General features: G+C 41.0%; 2 protein-coding genes across 2 annotated transcripts; one reads left to right on the top strand and one right to left on the bottom strand.

Moving 5' to 3' along the window:
* Nucleotides 1-775: 775 nt before the first annotated feature.
* On the top strand, nt 776-6,294 carry LOC111653898 (ribonucleoside-diphosphate reductase large subunit-like). Its single transcript, XM_023404623.2, has 19 exons — nt 776-935; nt 1,589-1,677; nt 1,756-1,933; nt 2,265-2,365; nt 2,468-2,527; nt 2,614-2,653; nt 2,764-2,926; nt 3,042-3,183; nt 3,289-3,372; nt 3,484-3,645; nt 3,822-3,901; nt 3,985-4,186; nt 4,322-4,471; nt 4,575-4,796; nt 4,883-4,959; nt 5,060-5,195; nt 5,288-5,383; nt 5,486-5,674; nt 5,764-6,294. The coding sequence occupies exons 1-19, from the start codon at nt 917-919 to the stop codon at nt 5,953-5,955; spliced, it is 2,382 nt and encodes a 793-aa protein (XP_023260391.1). The 5' UTR covers nt 776-916; the 3' UTR covers nt 5,956-6,294.
* Nucleotides 6,295-6,978: 684 nt separating this feature from the next.
* LOC111653933 (short transient receptor potential channel 2-like) lies at nt 6,979-13,774 on the bottom strand. Its single transcript, XM_023404683.1, has 13 exons — nt 13,596-13,774; nt 12,484-13,176; nt 12,191-12,391; nt 11,923-12,087; nt 11,583-11,757; nt 11,284-11,484; nt 11,022-11,184; nt 10,805-10,897; nt 10,291-10,483; nt 10,092-10,219; nt 9,924-9,996; nt 9,682-9,799; nt 6,979-9,063 (listed from the first exon to the last, which is right to left on the bottom strand). The coding sequence occupies exons 1-13, from the start codon at nt 13,608-13,610 to the stop codon at nt 8,171-8,173; spliced, it is 3,111 nt and encodes a 1,036-aa protein (XP_023260451.1). The 5' UTR covers nt 13,611-13,774; the 3' UTR covers nt 6,979-8,170.
* Nucleotides 13,775-13,975: the final 201 nt, after the last annotated feature.

Below are 13,975 nucleotides of genomic sequence, written 5' to 3'. Positions count from 1 at the left end.
AAAAGTATAAATTAGCATGAACCAGAAATACTCAAACAGAATACAAGTATTTCAAAAATGTACTTGAGTGCAGTTCTTGAGAAAAGTTAATATCGACTACTGGATGGTGAATGTAAAAATCACTCAGACCAAATACTTTTGAAAAATGTAAAAAAAAAAGCAAAAATATTGCTAACTGGAAAAAAAAAACATTGCAGTATTCCCTGAAGTTTTTCCTGTGATAGTTGTTTATGAGTATAACTCATTTAGCCTACATACTTGCTGTACTTATACTTTTCCCCAACTTTAAACTTTTCAAATTTTTATTTGCACTTGTTGAATATGCAACAATGTCTGTCTGAAGTGCCACTGCAACGGGCTGGTGATTATCATTGTTCAGGATGTCACCCCTGTTACAGTAATATACTATACTCATAGGACTTATACCTGATATATTTAAAGACTGATATTTATATTTTGTATTTTCATATGATTTAAATCAAAGTGACACTCGTGTGGCTGTATGTAGTGTTATTACAACTTGTTTAATGCAACAAACAGCACATATGAAGCAGTAATCCTGCTGTTGCAATAAAGCTGATGATTACATGATTTAAGAAGAACTGTTGTTTGGAAATATCCCGCCAGATTTCACCCGGAAAAGGCGACCGGAAGTTATAAAAGAGCCTGAGTAGTCGATTGTGATTGGTCTAGGAGTCGGTCGGGGTCTTCTCTGATTGGCTGAGCCGCTGACACAAAGCCTTGTTACTGGCCTGTGGGTTATTGGCGCTCTCAGTTTGAGATTCAACTGTGCTGGCTGATTGTTCTCACAGTATAATAACCTGCTATAATCAGACTCATTTTATTCGTTTGGACTGTCCAGGCAAGAGGATAAAACCAGAAACGACTGTCTGAGGAAACCATCTGCTTTGCCAACATGCATGTGATTAAGCGAGGTAAAGTGGCTAACTTCAATTTCTTTGGCTGTCAGATAAGGCAATGTTAGGGTGCGGGAGATGTGTAATACAGGAAAATGCTATGATAAGTGTTAATACTGCAAAGAAATACCACACTTTAGCTATTCCTCATCTCAGTTTCCTGTCATGTTAAAATGTGTTTTTTGTTTCTTTGCGCGGGGTGTTTCCGTCGAGACTTTAAACAAAGAGCAAACAAAGAGTTATGAAAGGAAAGAGACTGAGTTTATTATATTGATGATACAATTATACTACTGTTTTATACACTTTTTACACACTATGATACAGCTAAAATTGAACACACCTTTTTAAATACCGGCGTCACAGCCAAGACGTTAACAACCTTTGCTCTCTAGCCACTTAAGCAAAATAAAGGCGCTCACGTTCACTAACTACTCTATAGTCGTGTGTACGAAGAGGGTTATTGTTGACATTGGCATCTGTTGTAATGGCGCGAAACAGGTGTCTTCCTGTTGTTGCCATAATAACTGGTTGGGTAGGTTAGGGAGTCGAGTTAATAGCTGATGGTTCTGGTGTAATTGTATTCATCAACAAACCCGGAAATTAACTGCACTTCAGAAAATGACAACAGAGGAGGAGGAGAAAGATTACTAATGTTGCCTGTTGTTTTTCAGATGGCCGCCAGGAGGGAGTTACTTTTGATAAAATCACCTCTCGCATTCAAAAGCTTTGCTATGGACTCAATTCTGACTTTGTGGACCCTGTAAGTTCAAACAACATTGAAGCTGTCTTTACAAAAACCCTGCAATTTTTAAAAGAATCATCATCTCTGTGTCTGCAGACCCAGATTACAATGAAGGTGATCCAGGGTCTGTACAGTGGAGTCACCACTGTGGAGCTGGACACTCTTGCAGCTGAGACTGCTGCCACCCTCACCACCAAACACCCTGACTATGCAATCCTGGCTGCACGAATAGCTGTGTCTAACCTGCACAAAGAGACCAAGAAAGTATTCAGTGGTGAGTAAAGGTGTGAAGTTACCATTAAAAAAATTAAATAAAAAATACTGCTTTATGACAATTTGTACGATTTATGTAATTATAATTACATGTAAATATCATTGATGCGATACACATTAACTTAGTCATTATGATGCTCTCTGGTGCAACATCTTTGGTAAATGATGGAGCTGCACATTGTGGTGTCATGGTTACCCTCAGGAAAATGCCTAGCCTGGGTAGTTAGCCACCCAGATCTAGACACATCACTGGCATGATTCATTCAATTCTGTTAAAGTGGTTAAATCATTTTTACTAGTATTACACTTTCTCTCCTTTTTTGCTTTTGTAGATGTGATGGAAGACCTGTACAACTATGTCAACCCATTAAATAAGTGCCATTCTCCTATGATCTCCAAGGAGACGCTCGACATTGTCCTTGAAAACAAGGCTGTACGTCACCTTTGATGCCATATTTTTGTTCATGTTTTCAAATGTGAAGTCACTGTAATTGTGTTTTGAATTTTTATAATAATGTCCTTCTATTCTTTGCAGCGCCTCAACTCAGCCATCATTTACGACAGAGACTTCTCTTACAACTTCTTTGGGTTTAAGGTAATACTAATTTTTTCTAGTCATACATTTGGCATCTTACTCAGATCCTTGTCATATAAATCTTATTTGTCCTTTTGCTCTAATAGACTCTTGAGCGCTCGTATTTGTTGAAGATTAATGGCAAAGGTGAGAGTTGATTTTCTTTTTTTTTTTTAACTTGAGAAGCATGTCCTTTGTTGTCTGGATGTTTTTTTTTTATTATTGGTTTGATTGTTTTTCAACCTCTGTTTCTGCAGTTGCTGAGAGACCCCAGCACATGTTAATGAGAGTGGCTGTCGGGATTCATAAAGGAGACATTGATGCAGCCATTGAGACCTACAACTTACTGTCAGAGAAGTGGTTCACCCATGCCTCACCTACACTGTTCAATGCTGGCACCAACAGGCCACAGCTGTCAAGGTAAGGACTACAAAAATGTTGGCATTTGTAGGCCTTGAGTAAAGTTGACCAAATGTCTGAAACTTCTTGATTTTTTTTTTTTTTGTCCTGATCTACTTTGTTTGGGTTTTGGCAGTTGTTTCTTGCTCACCATGAAGGATGACAGCATCGATGGTATTTACGACACACTGAAGCAGTGTGCCCTCATCTCCAAATCAGCTGGTGGTATTGGATTGGCAGTTAGCTGCATTAGAGCAACAGGCAGCTATATTGCTGGGGTGAGCAAAATACACATTAGAGAGTAAAATCAAGGAGCTATAGAGGAGCTTTAATTTACACCATGTATGTTTTTTATATAACTTAATGTGGTTCATGCATTTCAGACAAATGGCGTTTCCAATGGGCTGGTTCCTATGCTTCGAGTGTACAACAACACAGCACGTTATGTTGACCAGGGTGGCAACAAGGTAAAGACTGAGATTCACAATAGAAACAGAAATGTTGCTTGACATTGTTGCTTTAGAGACACTTCTAGTGGTAAATTTAAATCACCTGACTCTTTGTGTTCCCCTGTTCAGAGACCTGGGGCCTTTGCTGTGTATCTGGAGCCGTGGCATTTCGATGTGTTTGACTTCTTGGAGTTGAAGAAGAACACAGGTAAAGAGGAGCAGAGGGCCAGAGACCTGTTCTTCGCTATGTGGATCCCGGACCTCTTTATGAAACGAGTGGAAAGCAATCAGGTGAATACAGAACTCAGATCCCACATATGTGGGATATGTCCACAGTTTGAATTACACTATATATTCTATAATCTACCGTATGTTTTCTGCTGGCTTTAATACTTCTAGGCTCCAGCTAAAATGTTGAACATTACAGTTTTTGGAAAAGTCTCATTGTTCCTCTGATATTCTTGTAGGACTGGTCTCTGATGTGCCCCAGTGAGTGTCCTGGATTAGAGGAGTGTTGGGGAGAGGAGTTCGAGAAGCTCTACACTCAGTAAGATCAATAAACTAAACTCTATTCTCAACACTCAGCTCATTTCTCAGCTAACTTGTCCCATGAATCCTGTTTGTCCTCAGATATGAGAAGGAGGGCAGGGCTAAGCGTGTGGTGAAGGCTCAGCAGGTGTGGTATGCCATCATCGAGTCACAGACAGAAACTGGTACACCATACATGCTCTACAAGGACGCCTGCAACAGGAAGAGCAACCAGCAGAATTTGGGCACCATCAAATCCAGTAATCTGTGCACAGAGATAGTGGAGTACACAAGCAAAGACGAGGTGAGGGGATCAAGATATTATATTGACATCCATAGATTTAGCTGTAGCTCCTAGATTTCTGTAAACTTTATTTGAACCACAACATTATTTTGTAAATATTATTTTTTAAATGTATTTCTTCTCTCCTTAACTCAGGTTGCAGTATGTAACTTAGCATCCATTGCCCTCAACATGTATGTCACCCCAGAAAGGACCTTTGACTTCAAAAAGCTTGCATCTGTCACCAAAGTCATCGTCAAAAACCTGAACAAGATTATTGACATCAACTACTACCCAGTGCCTGAGGTATGCTTTCTTGTCTGGTGTTGCTTCTCTATCAACCACACAACCGGGTCTTGTGTGCTCAGTGTTAACAAATGGCTCCTCTGTCTTCTGTCCTGGTGTTCAGGCTGAAAGGTCCAACAAGCGTCACCGGCCAATTGGAATTGGTGTGCAGGGTCTGGCTGATGCCTTCATCCTCATGCGTCATCCATTTGAAAGTCCAGAGGCCCAGTTACTGAACATTCACATCTTTGAGACGATCTACTACGCTGCCTTGGAGGCCAGCTGTGAACTTGCAGAGGAGCTTGGTGCTTATGAAACCTACACTGGCTCTCCTGTCAGCAAGGGAGTGAGTAGATTTCACAATGTCTCAAATCCATCCTGGGATACAGTTGAGAAGCTTAGGCTCAGGTCCTAACTGATTTTGTTTTCCAGATCCTTCAGTATGACATGTGGGATAAAACCCCAACAGATTTGTGGGACTGGAAGGCATTGAAGGAAAAAATTGCCAAGTAAGTCTTTCTGAATGTTTTCCTTGTCTCATATCTACTGTGTGTGGAGATTTTAGCTCATCTCTGACTTGCACCTTCCTCTGGCCCTGTGTGTTTTCAGGCATGGTGTGAGGAACAGTCTGCTCTTGGCCCCCATGCCCACGGCTTCCACTGCCCAGATCCTGGGCAACAATGAATCCATTGAGGCGTACACCAGTAACATCTACACCCGCAGGGTGCTCTCAGGAGAGTTTCAGGTCAGCACTGAATGCATCTGCTGTCTTTTGCACCAAAGTTGCATGTCCACAGAGGGAAGGGTCGCTAAGTGTAATTTTTGTGCCTCCTATAGATTGTGAATCCTCACCTCCTGAAGGACCTCACAGAGAGAGGACTGTGGAACGATGAAATGAAGAACCAGCTCATTGCTCAGAACGGGTCAATCCAGGTAAAGGGTCACACTTAAAATCTTAACTGATTAAATTATTCATATCACTGGTTTAAACGCTCTTATGATTTAATTTTTTTTTAATATCTGATTTGTCCGCAGGATATTGAAGAGATCCCTGATGATCTGAAGCAGCTGTACAAAACTGTGTGGGAAATCTCCCAGAAGACTGTCCTCAAGATGGCAGCAGATCGTGGAGCTTACATTGACCAGAGCCAGTCCCTTAACATCCACATTGCTGAGCCAAACTATGGCAAACTGACCAGCATGCACTTTTATGGTTGGAAGTTGGTAAGTCAGGACTCAGGGAAAGTAGGCTTGATGCATGCTGCATTGCAGGGCCAGAAACACCTTTAAAGCCTGTATTCTTTTCTCTGCAGGGCCTGAAAACTGGCATGTACTACCTGCGGACGAAGCCTGCTGCCAACCCCATTCAATTCACCCTGAACAAGGAGAAACTGAAGGAAGCCCCGTCAGCCAAGAGCGTGGAGGAGGAGACCAAAGAGCGCAACACTGCTGCCATGGTCTGTTCCTTAGCGAACAAAGATGAATGTCTGATGTGTGGCTCTTGAATGAAGTGTTCACTCAGACAAGTGCACTCCCCCTTTAACCACGGGTTTTCCCATTGACAATGTATTATTTTGAAACAGCAAGCGCTTTTAATTTGTATATGATGTATGTTTTACAATTGCCGCTGTCTTGAACTCACAAATCTTTGCAGCTTTTATTTAATATTTGGTTAATTTTCTTCATGTGGTATGTATAGAATGAAGAAGGTGTAATGAATTAATAGTCACCCTTATTTTTTTATATATAGTTTGTAATAAGTGTGTGTGTTTTATTAATGAACTGTTGGTCTGTATTTTAGGTGTGGAAAATTAAACTTGTTAAAAGCAATGGTCTTGATTTAACTCTTACCTTTCCTTCATTATTGTCATGAATATGTCAATCTTGAATTATCCCCCAAAATCTAGCATATATACAAACTTTGTCATTATTATATTTAGATCTGCATTTATCAAAGCAAGAACTAAGGTAAAAAAAAATCTACTTAGACAAATGCAAAATCATAATGGCAAAGTAGTTAACATGCTGATCTTAATATTTCATGTTTATTAGGAAATGAGAGCCAGGGTCGTGAGGCTTCTTTATTACAGGGGATGTAACAGCTGCTCTAACGGGATGATGATGATTGTGATTTGCTGGTGGCACAACATGCCAGTAAGAAATTAATTATTTTTTGCTGGTGAATGATGGAAAATGTTTTAACTTTCTGTGCTCATGGTGATGACATCAGTCATGCAATACTGCAACAAAGGGCTACATGCAAAGGTGTTTTTCCAGTGGGAGACTTTGGATACAGTGTCTTGGGGCAGGAGATGCTGCAGGTGAGGTGGTGAATTAATGAACTTGTGTGTTCATGCATGCAACCTCATGGGAATCTCATGGGTATGTGTTAAGCAAGCTGAGACTTGCACTGTCACGCTGTAGTATCACATGTAGGTCTGCCACCTACCAAGAAGAAACACTAAGACAACATTAATTGATAACTTCAGTCAATAGAAGTAACATTACAGAGACACAGCCAAATGTAATTTTAAAGTATTTAATTATTTTACAAAGAAACTTAATTGTGCGAAACATTAATCGAACACATGGCTATTTTCTTCTGATATCTGAGTATCATATGATGAGAAACCAGAGAATCTTTGCCATTAAACAGAGAACTTTGAAAATGGAAGTGAAGAAGACAGGAACACCCAGTGTGAATGAGCAGTGAAACTACAGATTTGCCCTAATCAGCTGACAAATGAACCACCCCCATAATGTGCAGTTTGAGGTCGTCACTACTTTTAGTGTCCTAATTAGTGTAATTTCCTAGTCACAAGGCACTTTTCTGAGGTGTGCTGGTGTAAGTTGTCTGTTATACTAAACAAATCTCATCAGGCTGCTGACTTAAAGGTGTACACTTACTTTTTTGGAGTTAAAACCGTTGGTCAATTTAAAATGTGATGAGAGGATTAGCAACAGAATGATCTCTTTCTTGGTAATTAATTATAAGAGAAGAGTTTCAAGAACTGGGAAAATCGAATCTATGTTTATGACTAATTCTTTTGAGGCTTTCCTGTGTCAGAGGAATACACAATCACTTTTTTCACGCAGCATGCGTCATCCAGAAAGTTTTGGTTTTTGCAGGACTGCTTACACGACATGAAACGTTTTTCTCTGTTTCAGTGATTAAGATTAGAACCCACAAATGAATCTTGATTAAACCATACAAAGACTTAAGTGTAAAAATGTCAGTTTTCTGTTTTATCATGGGTTATGTGCTGGACTATATTTATACTGTAATATACTCCAAAAATGTGAAACCTTTGCTAGTAACCCCAAGAGGCAACCACATTCATTATTACCTCATAATATGAAAGTGTGGATTATTATAATCAAGTCTTGTGGGAGCATAAATGTGCTAAATAAATTTCATGACAGTGGGCTGATTAGATTATAAAATGTCCTGTATACAAACTGACATTTCATTTGCTGGCACTTAGTTTTCAAGGTACCTTGTCAAGGACCAAAGTTTTGACCAGTCTAGACTAGGCTAGACCAGAAGCATAAAAATATTATCTCAATCTGGTCTGTAGCTGTTTAAATATGTAGCTTTGGGACAAACTTTCACCACCTTTAGCGCTGTCACTATCCAGAGCCAAAATGAAGAAGCTGCAGACTTGAAATCTCCAAGAAGTCACTGCTCATTTGTGTAGACGTAGAAAAAGTGGGACATCACTAAGGTCTCACTAGCGACCCATCGATTGACCCCTCCCCTTCTTGTGAACCAAAGCCTGTGTCCTGGGAGCTGCTGCTGCCTGTTGGCGAGGGAATGGTTTTCTGAACTCCGGGTTTGTCGTTGCTCTCTCTGACACCAGACTTCTCAGCTACGTTATGCTCGAACTTTCTACCCTTCATCCATCTGGCTTCCACTTTTTTTTCTTGCAGCTCTATGTCTTTGAACTTATTTACTAATTTCTTTGTCTCTGTCGTTTCATTGCTGACTTTGATGCTCTCAATTAGTTCAGTAGTTGCCTCTGTGTGTTTTTCACCAATCTTTGCCCCTGTGTGTATCTCTTCTTCCCTTATATTTTCTGCCTCATCCTGTGTGACCTCGGCTTTCACCATTTCTTCAACATTGTTAAAACTTGCTCCTGCTGCCCCCTCCTCTTTTACTTTATTGTACATATTTTGATTTTTGTCTGCTTCGACCTGCTCTTCCTTCTCAGTTTCCTTTTCATCTTCCGTCTCTATTTTAGCTCTGCCTTCCTCCATCTTCACCACATCACAGTCCGTTACCTGCGTTGTCCCCTCTGCTCCACATTCACCCACCTGATTCTGTTGTGTGTCTGACTCCTGCTTTGTATCTGCAACTTTTTCTTTATCAACCCCTTCCTCTTCATGGTGAACTGTCACTTGGAATGATGTGTTCTTTTCCTCTTGTCTGCTGTTAAAACCTCTGAAATTGTTCTTGGCGCCAATTATGTATTTCCCTAGTATGGAGGAGCCATCCTTGGTCAATGCATCACTTGGAATGTGTCCATCATCCATCAGAAGCTGCTGGATCACTTTCATATCACTGTGCATCCTGCAGACCGCTTTGCTCAGCTCAGTGATGCGATTACCGATATCTGAGGGAAGAGAATCCCTCAATCACAACACAGCTTTCAGACATTTGAATACTAAATAATCCTACCCAGTTTCTACAGGCTGGAAGATTGAATCACATACAATCAAAATCAATCAATCAATAACTGCTGCAAGTAATTATATATATTCTTTTTCTACCAATGTATATAACTTTTTTTTGCAAGGCAATAGTATCATGTCTAATCTATTATATTTAATACATCAAAAAAGTTGTTTTCTTCTTCTGTCAACAATTCTTTCTAAAGCCATATTCAAAATAACAGGATTTACAATCTAGCTTCAAAATGTTAAATATTAAGTAAATAAATATTTATGAATTAAATAATCACATGTAACATGTATAAATGAAAAGAACATATAATTTGTGAAAGAATCTAAGACATTTTTATTTCATACCCCTTTTCAAAAATCTGTTTTCATGTCAAATGACAGTGATTTCATGACACTTTTTCATTCCATGTCGCTTTTCATGACAGTAAATATTCCTCCAAACCACTCAAAAGCTTTTTTATCTGCAGGAGAGAAGGAAGGTTCCATGCACAAGTAAGTTAGGTGTGTGAGACAACAGACAGACAGATTGGTACCAGTGTCACAGTTACCTTTCCTCTTGGTCTCCTCAAACTCCCTGCGAGCTGACTCAATGTAGCGCTGCACCAGAGCCCTGATCACCTGCTGCCGGTAAGGTAACTGGCTGTCTTCAGATCCCTTATCATTGGACTTAGTAGATAATACAGACATTAAAGAGACAGGGTATAATTAGCAAAGAATGTGTATATTGAAATATTTTTTTTTAACTACAGTCACGTTGACTCCAAAATGTGAGCATTAAACACACACTTACCATAGAGGCTATCGGGGGATATTTTTGCTCAGAATTACAAGAGCAGCAGCAGCAGATTTGTCTGAAGATACTCCTGGAACGGAATTTGAATTGAATGAATTAAAAAAACTACACAAAATGATGATGTGTCTTTGCAAGTTAAAGGTATTTTGAAGTTTTAGAGCTCACCTTAAGATGTAAAAGACAGCTTTGGGTGAGGGGATGATGTTGAAGGGTACAGGTATGGTGAGGCCCTCTCTGAAGTAGCTGAGGTACAGCTTGGACCGAGCAAATTTCCACTCAACATCTGCATCATCCTGAAATAATAGCGACAATCAGTAGGGTTTCTCCCTTTATTGCAGGCGTGACATAAACAATCTCTCTTTACCTCAATTTTCTGAAAGGAGTTGGTGATCATAGCAATAAGCATGTTGAGCAGGATGATGACAATGACGAGCGTGAAGATGCCGTACAGAATCCGTCCTACAAACTCTGCCAACACAAACTGTGGCATGTCCACGTAGTCCTGGTTGGCCACGCCAAACATGGTCCAGAATAAGAAGTGGAAGGTCTCATTAAACCTGCAGCAGAGCAGTGGAGAGTGATATCATGATAAAACTGTTTTCATACTATGATTTAACTAACCATTAAATCGAGAGATCGAGATGTATTGATAATGATTGATCCGACAATATACTGTTTCAGCTGATGTTTCATCAGCTATGATGTTTTTATGTAAAATAATAATAATAATAATAATAATAATAATAATAACAGCTGATATTGGAAGATAGCTAAATAAACATATTTTCCAAAATGTCAGACTACTCTTTTAAAAAGCGGTTCTAATTCTGTCCATGTGAACTCATATTTGTCGCCTCAGGGTCAGCACAGATTCCTACCTGCCAAGATGTGGAGAGATGACGTAAGGAACATAGACATTGTTGATGCCACAGAGGAAGGCTGTTCCAATGATCATCAATATAAACATAAATCTAAAATAGAAAAAAAAACATTGTCACTGGTTCTGTCATGTGCCCTGACTTCCCTTGCAGGCAATGACCAGTATACAAATATGCAAATGTATAATGAAGGAGGCAAAATTAAAAGTGCTTGTACCTCATCATATCGTCAATCATCTTTCCGATGGAGATCTGCAGAGTTCCCAGAGACTCATGGGCCGGCAGGATGTACGCCAGCCGTGTGAAGCTCAACATGCTGGTCACTGCAAACAGCACCTCGGCAATAAGCTGGGGGTCCTCCTGATGCCAGTCCTCACGCACTGAGGGACAATTTCACACAGAAACAGACCAGTTGAGCATAAACAACTTAAGAAGACGTCCAACAATCAATTTGGACAAATTCTGTGACATTTTCTCACCAGTCTGGGTGAAATAAACACACTCCTCTGCGCCATTATGATCATGGCAGAGGAGGTAACCTTTGAGCATGATGAGCACACGTAACGCAAAGGACGCCAGGTACATGCTGAGCACCATCATGTCCAAGCAGTTCCACCAGTCCAGGAAGTAACTCCGCAGCCCCTCGATCCACACTTCCTTACACTCATACCAGAAGAATCCTACGAGCGACATCACAGTATGAGCCTGATATAAACCCTTTTTTTTTTAAGGTAAGAATGTTTTTTATTACGAGTTAGAATAGAGAGAGTGAACCTACCAACCACCCACACCATGTGGAAGGAGCTGTGCAGCATGTTCTGCTGCCGGGAAGCAAATTTGTCTCGATACATCTCCATTGTTATTGATTCTCCAAGCAATGTGATTAGAAACCACAGATAGGAAGCTGAGTGAAGGAGGAATTTGATCACAGGAATCTTAAGGATCTTTCCTACCTGGTGAAAACACAAGAGACATTGTTAATTTGTTATTTTCTTAATTGAATGCTTCTCATGACAGTCTATGAAACTTTTACATTGATTTAAGATACAACTCAGTTGTCACAGTTTGTCAGAAAGTATAAGAATTCTCTACATTTGGAGACTTTTGGGCAATGTGACCTTTGACTTTGGTGCAATCCAGTAGACGAGGCAGAGGAAAGGCATGGTGAGAAAGATCCCCACAGAGACAAACAGCTTCCAGGCCGTCCTGCTGCCTCTCCAGCCTGCCAGGTTCCCACACCAGATTGACGAAAGTACCTGCTGGCAGATTGGGTGTGCCACAAACTACACGAAAACAGACACACAGAAAGGGAGACAGAAATTATGGATTAAGCATATGTCTTCTTTGACTTGTCTTTGGTTGACAGCGGTTTTTGCATCTTGTTACCTGCTTCTGGTTGTAGTTGACAGCAAGCCGCAGTCGTGACAGGTTGGGTATCCCCTCCTCAAAGGCCTGCTCTTGTAAGGCATCCTGGCTCTCGTCTCCACAGCTGTTAAGGATGGTGGTGACCTCGCTCTGGTTGCGACACATGCCCAGCAACTCAACGGCAAACTCCTGACAGAGCTGCTCCAGGCCAAGGTACTGAGGCTGCAGGAGAGAGGCATCACAGCTAAGGTCAAGCAACAGCACAAACACCCAATATCAACAGTAAGCGGGGAAATCAAGGAATGTCATCACACCTTGAACTCTGGCTCTTTTTGTGAGAGCTTCCTGAGCTCTCTGCTGAGACTGAAAGCTCTGAGCATGGCATCATCAGAAGTGATGGACAGGTAAGCACGGCTGGCGATGCCACGGTAGGTGTTAATGCGAGACAAGGAGAACTTCAGCAGGTCGTACTGCCGCCCGTTTCGACATTCCAGACAGGCGCAGGATATCTTATGTGGCCATGGGATGATGTGACCTTTTTGGGTGAGCATGGTGACTATGTCATACAGGTCTTTCTGGCAGGCTAAGGTCAGAGGGGTGACACCGGGGGCAAACTGGGAATTGTCAATAGAGTGGTCAAAGATGGCCTGAGAGAAGGAGCGCACGTCCATCTTGTTGCCTTTCTCTTGGTCAAGGCGGTCCAGCAGACGCTTCACCACTCTGGGCTGGTTGGTGTCCACAGCAACCAGCAGGGCCTCATGAATCTGACGGAAGTCAAACTTGACCCCCTGCAGGAGGGTGTCCATGGCATCCTCATTGCCCAGGCGGATGGACAGGTTGAGGGCCTCTCTCCACTGGCGGTCCTCAGATTCATCCAGCTGACGGATGATGCCATCACCGGTTTTCAACAGTCCACACAGCAGCTCTATTTTCCCTTCCTGAATTGCACTGATGAGCTCCGGAGGGAACAGCATCTTCTTGTTCATAATCTCGCGCCATTGTTCTGGCTGAGGGACAGGACAGGACAGTCAGCAGCAGTATTAGATGTCTATTCACACATATTTAAGAAATGAATGTCAGATATCAGGGAAAAGGCAGTTTACAGTTTGAATTCATAAAAGAAAATTAAAGTCTGGACAAAAAGTTGTTTCTGTAGAAAAATTAAAGGAGGTAGAAAAATTAAAAGAGATAACATATAGTACAAATGAATGCATGACTGAGAACATTTTGTAACGTTAAGGAAAACACAATTAATTAATAAAATATAGATTATATATTCTGTATGATAACATAAAGCCGTTTAGAGGATACATGGAGCATGGGCTCCATAGATTTAGCCTGATTTTTATCCTCACACCATTTTTTAAAATTCCAGTCTATTTTATTACAAATCTAAAGAACCACGTGTACATCAAGCTCTGCTTACCGTGAGGTTTTCCATCCCTTATGACAAAACAACACAATTCTGAGCGACGATCCTAAGTGAAGACACAATCACATTCTCTGGAGACCTGAAATAAATCCTTTTTGCCAGCTATTTTGAGCTTCAGCGATGAAGATGAGAGATATCAGTAGGTTTTCAGAAGCAGCTCCAATCAGAGAAGGACTAAGCACTTTGGTGTCCTGCGATCATGTGCTACCAGCTGACTGCATGGACCCAGTACCCACAAACTCAATAACACACTTTCATCCCCCATGGGGCAATGCCAATTAAAATGTAACCGGTTCTAAGTGTTTCATGCTTGGCTGGGCCCACACCAAACTGTTACTGCATTCAAACACGAATTAACTCTGGTCTCCCCACTG

This window comes from Seriola lalandi, unplaced genomic scaffold (assembly GCF_002814215.2).
Source record: "Seriola lalandi dorsalis isolate HSWRI2012SDOR001 ecotype SW California unplaced genomic scaffold, Sedor1 jcf7180002054256, whole genome shotgun sequence".
Taxonomy (NCBI): Eukaryota; Metazoa; Chordata; class Actinopteri; order Carangiformes; family Carangidae; genus Seriola; species Seriola lalandi.
Note: the sequence above shows the minus strand (reverse complement) of the source record. Positions and strands in the feature narration are given on the sequence as shown.

Excerpts from the sequence above, each read along its gene's own strand:
- LOC111653898 (XM_023404623.2), top strand. Across the intron at positions 4,797-4,882 it reads GCTCTCCTGTCAGCAAGGGA|ATCCTTCAGTATGACATGTG; the intron begins GTGAGTAGATTT and ends TTTGTTTTCCAG. Across the intron at positions 5,675-5,763 it reads ACTTTTATGGTTGGAAGTTG|GGCCTGAAAACTGGCATGTA; the intron begins GTAAGTCAGGAC and ends TTTTCTCTGCAG.
- LOC111653933 (XM_023404683.1), bottom strand. Across the intron at positions 10,898-11,021 it reads ATGATTGACGATATGATGAG|ATTTATGTTTATATTGATGA; the intron begins GTACAAGCACTT and ends TTTCTATTTTAG. Across the intron at positions 10,220-10,290 it reads ACTCCTTTCAGAAAATTGAG|GATGATGCAGATGTTGAGTG; the intron begins GTAAAGAGAGAT and ends CTATTATTTCAG.